The 1,770-nt window shown below is 34.4% G+C and overlaps 1 protein-coding gene across 1 annotated transcript in view; it reads left to right on the top strand.

The window, feature by feature from the left end:
- Window positions 1-1,770, top strand: part of OSBPL10 (oxysterol binding protein like 10) — a gene marked incomplete at its 5' end in the record, with an annotated part of 201,287 nt that overhangs the window by 155,354 nt on the left and 44,163 nt on the right. The window contains one exon of the mRNA XM_019533536.1: window positions 1,595-1,741. Within this exon, the coding sequence (XP_019389081.1) occupies window positions 1,595-1,741 (147 nt within the window). The remainder of the gene's footprint in view (window positions 1-1,594; window positions 1,742-1,770) is intronic.

The raw sequence follows: 1,770 nt of genomic DNA, 5'->3' as shown, positions 1-1,770 counted from the left end.
AATATTACTGTTCACCAGCTTTGAAGTTTAATGTAGGGTCAGCATTTACATTATTTTCTTGATGTAGTAATTACAAAAGCACCTTTTAATGTTCTGCATTGTAGTGTTGGTTGGCCAGATAATATACTCTTGCTAATTTAAGCTGGGAGGTTTTCTAGCCATATTTTGATTTGGTGAATTGTTGTTGTAAATGTGTATTTTTTTTTTTTTCCAATTTTTAAAAAGTCACCTCCGAAACAGAGACCAGTCAGTAAATATTGGTAAATAAAGGTGCTTTGTCAGCTACTTGAGGGATCTACTCTGCCTTTAGCATGATTGGAGATTATCTTCATAGAGAATTGCTTTAAAATGTAATTCTGTGTACTATATGAGAATGTGCATATTATCAACTCTTTATTCCATGGAACTGAGAGTTAAACTATGGTTTTTACAGTGATCTTTTATACCAAAATTGTAATAATGGAGCAACTGTTGCTGCAGCAGTGATGCTGGATTTTTGGTTTTGTTTTCCCCCAAAATTTTAAATATAAATGAGTCAAAGTTGTTAGCTGTCAAGAACAATTGGTGCTCTCTTAAGGAGACATGAACAATCTTATTGTAATTTTTTCAGCAACATAAACAAGAAACAGTTGCACAGAGCTAAACCAAATAATTCATACCCTGTAGTTGTTTAGACCCTGGTCCTAATTAAGTTGTCAATTAAGGGAACAAATTAAGGGAATTCCCTAATTAAGGGAACAAATTTCAAACTAAAATAGTTTTGTTATGTAATTGCCACCTCTTTCTGATGCAGTTTGTTAATATACCATGATTTTAGAAGAAAGGAATAAACTCTGCAACAGAGCATAATGTTTATTTCTCTTTTCTTTGAAGGGAGATGGAATAATGTTTATTTGGTAATCCTTAGCTGGAGTGTCTGAAAAGTGGGCATTATCATTTACTGTCTAAATACAGAAGTAATTACTTCACACATCACAGTGAATTCATGGTACTGACATGATCAGGAAGTTTCTAATTATTTTTTATTTCTCTGAACAGTCTATTTCAGTCTCCGATTTAGTGCTTATTAGGATTGGGTTCTTTCATGCAGTGGTCAAATTAGCACTGCTAAACATTTTGTTAAAAATGCATAAAATCCAAGCCTTTTAGACTTGGTCAACTGGAATAAATGGGGGGGGAATCATTTGAAATCAACTTTTTATATTAAGGATTCTCATTGTATTTATTTGAGTGTCTATGAATCTGAGTGTACCAAGAGAGTTTTGTGATCGTTGTTATATTGAGTAAAACAGTGGGGAGTTTTCTGGAAAAGACATTTCATTACTCCATATTTAGTGCCACTACCTGCTTTTGGCTGCAACTACTGCAATATTAATACCTATTAATGCTTTATCTAGTAGTTAGTTTATTTACATGGTAAATTTGCTGCTGTTGTTACCAAGATCTGAAAATAGTACTACAAGTCTGTCGGAGTGGATTTTTGTAGAGGGATTTGCTTTTGATGGCCCAAGCAATCCCTATTTTTAAGCCTGCATAGGGATATATTGTGTGTGGGTTTTTTTCAGATGCTGACGACACCTTGTTTTCATTTCAGAATTCAACTCCCGAGTTGATCCCAGTTGAAGATGAGATGACAGATACCGAAGATAATGAAGAGGAGGACTTGGGAGTCATGGATGAACAGCGTAGTGTAATTCTTCATCTTATCTCTCAACTCAAACTGGGCATGGACCTTACCAGGGTATGAACACCACAATCCTCTCTTTTTTT

This window comes from Crocodylus porosus, unplaced genomic scaffold (genome assembly GCF_001723895.1).
Source record: "Crocodylus porosus isolate Cpor-Errol unplaced genomic scaffold, CroPor_comp1, whole genome shotgun sequence".
NCBI lineage: Eukaryota > Metazoa > Chordata > Crocodylia > Crocodylidae > Crocodylus > Crocodylus porosus.
Note: the sequence above shows the minus strand (reverse complement) of the source record. Positions and strands in the feature narration are given on the sequence as shown.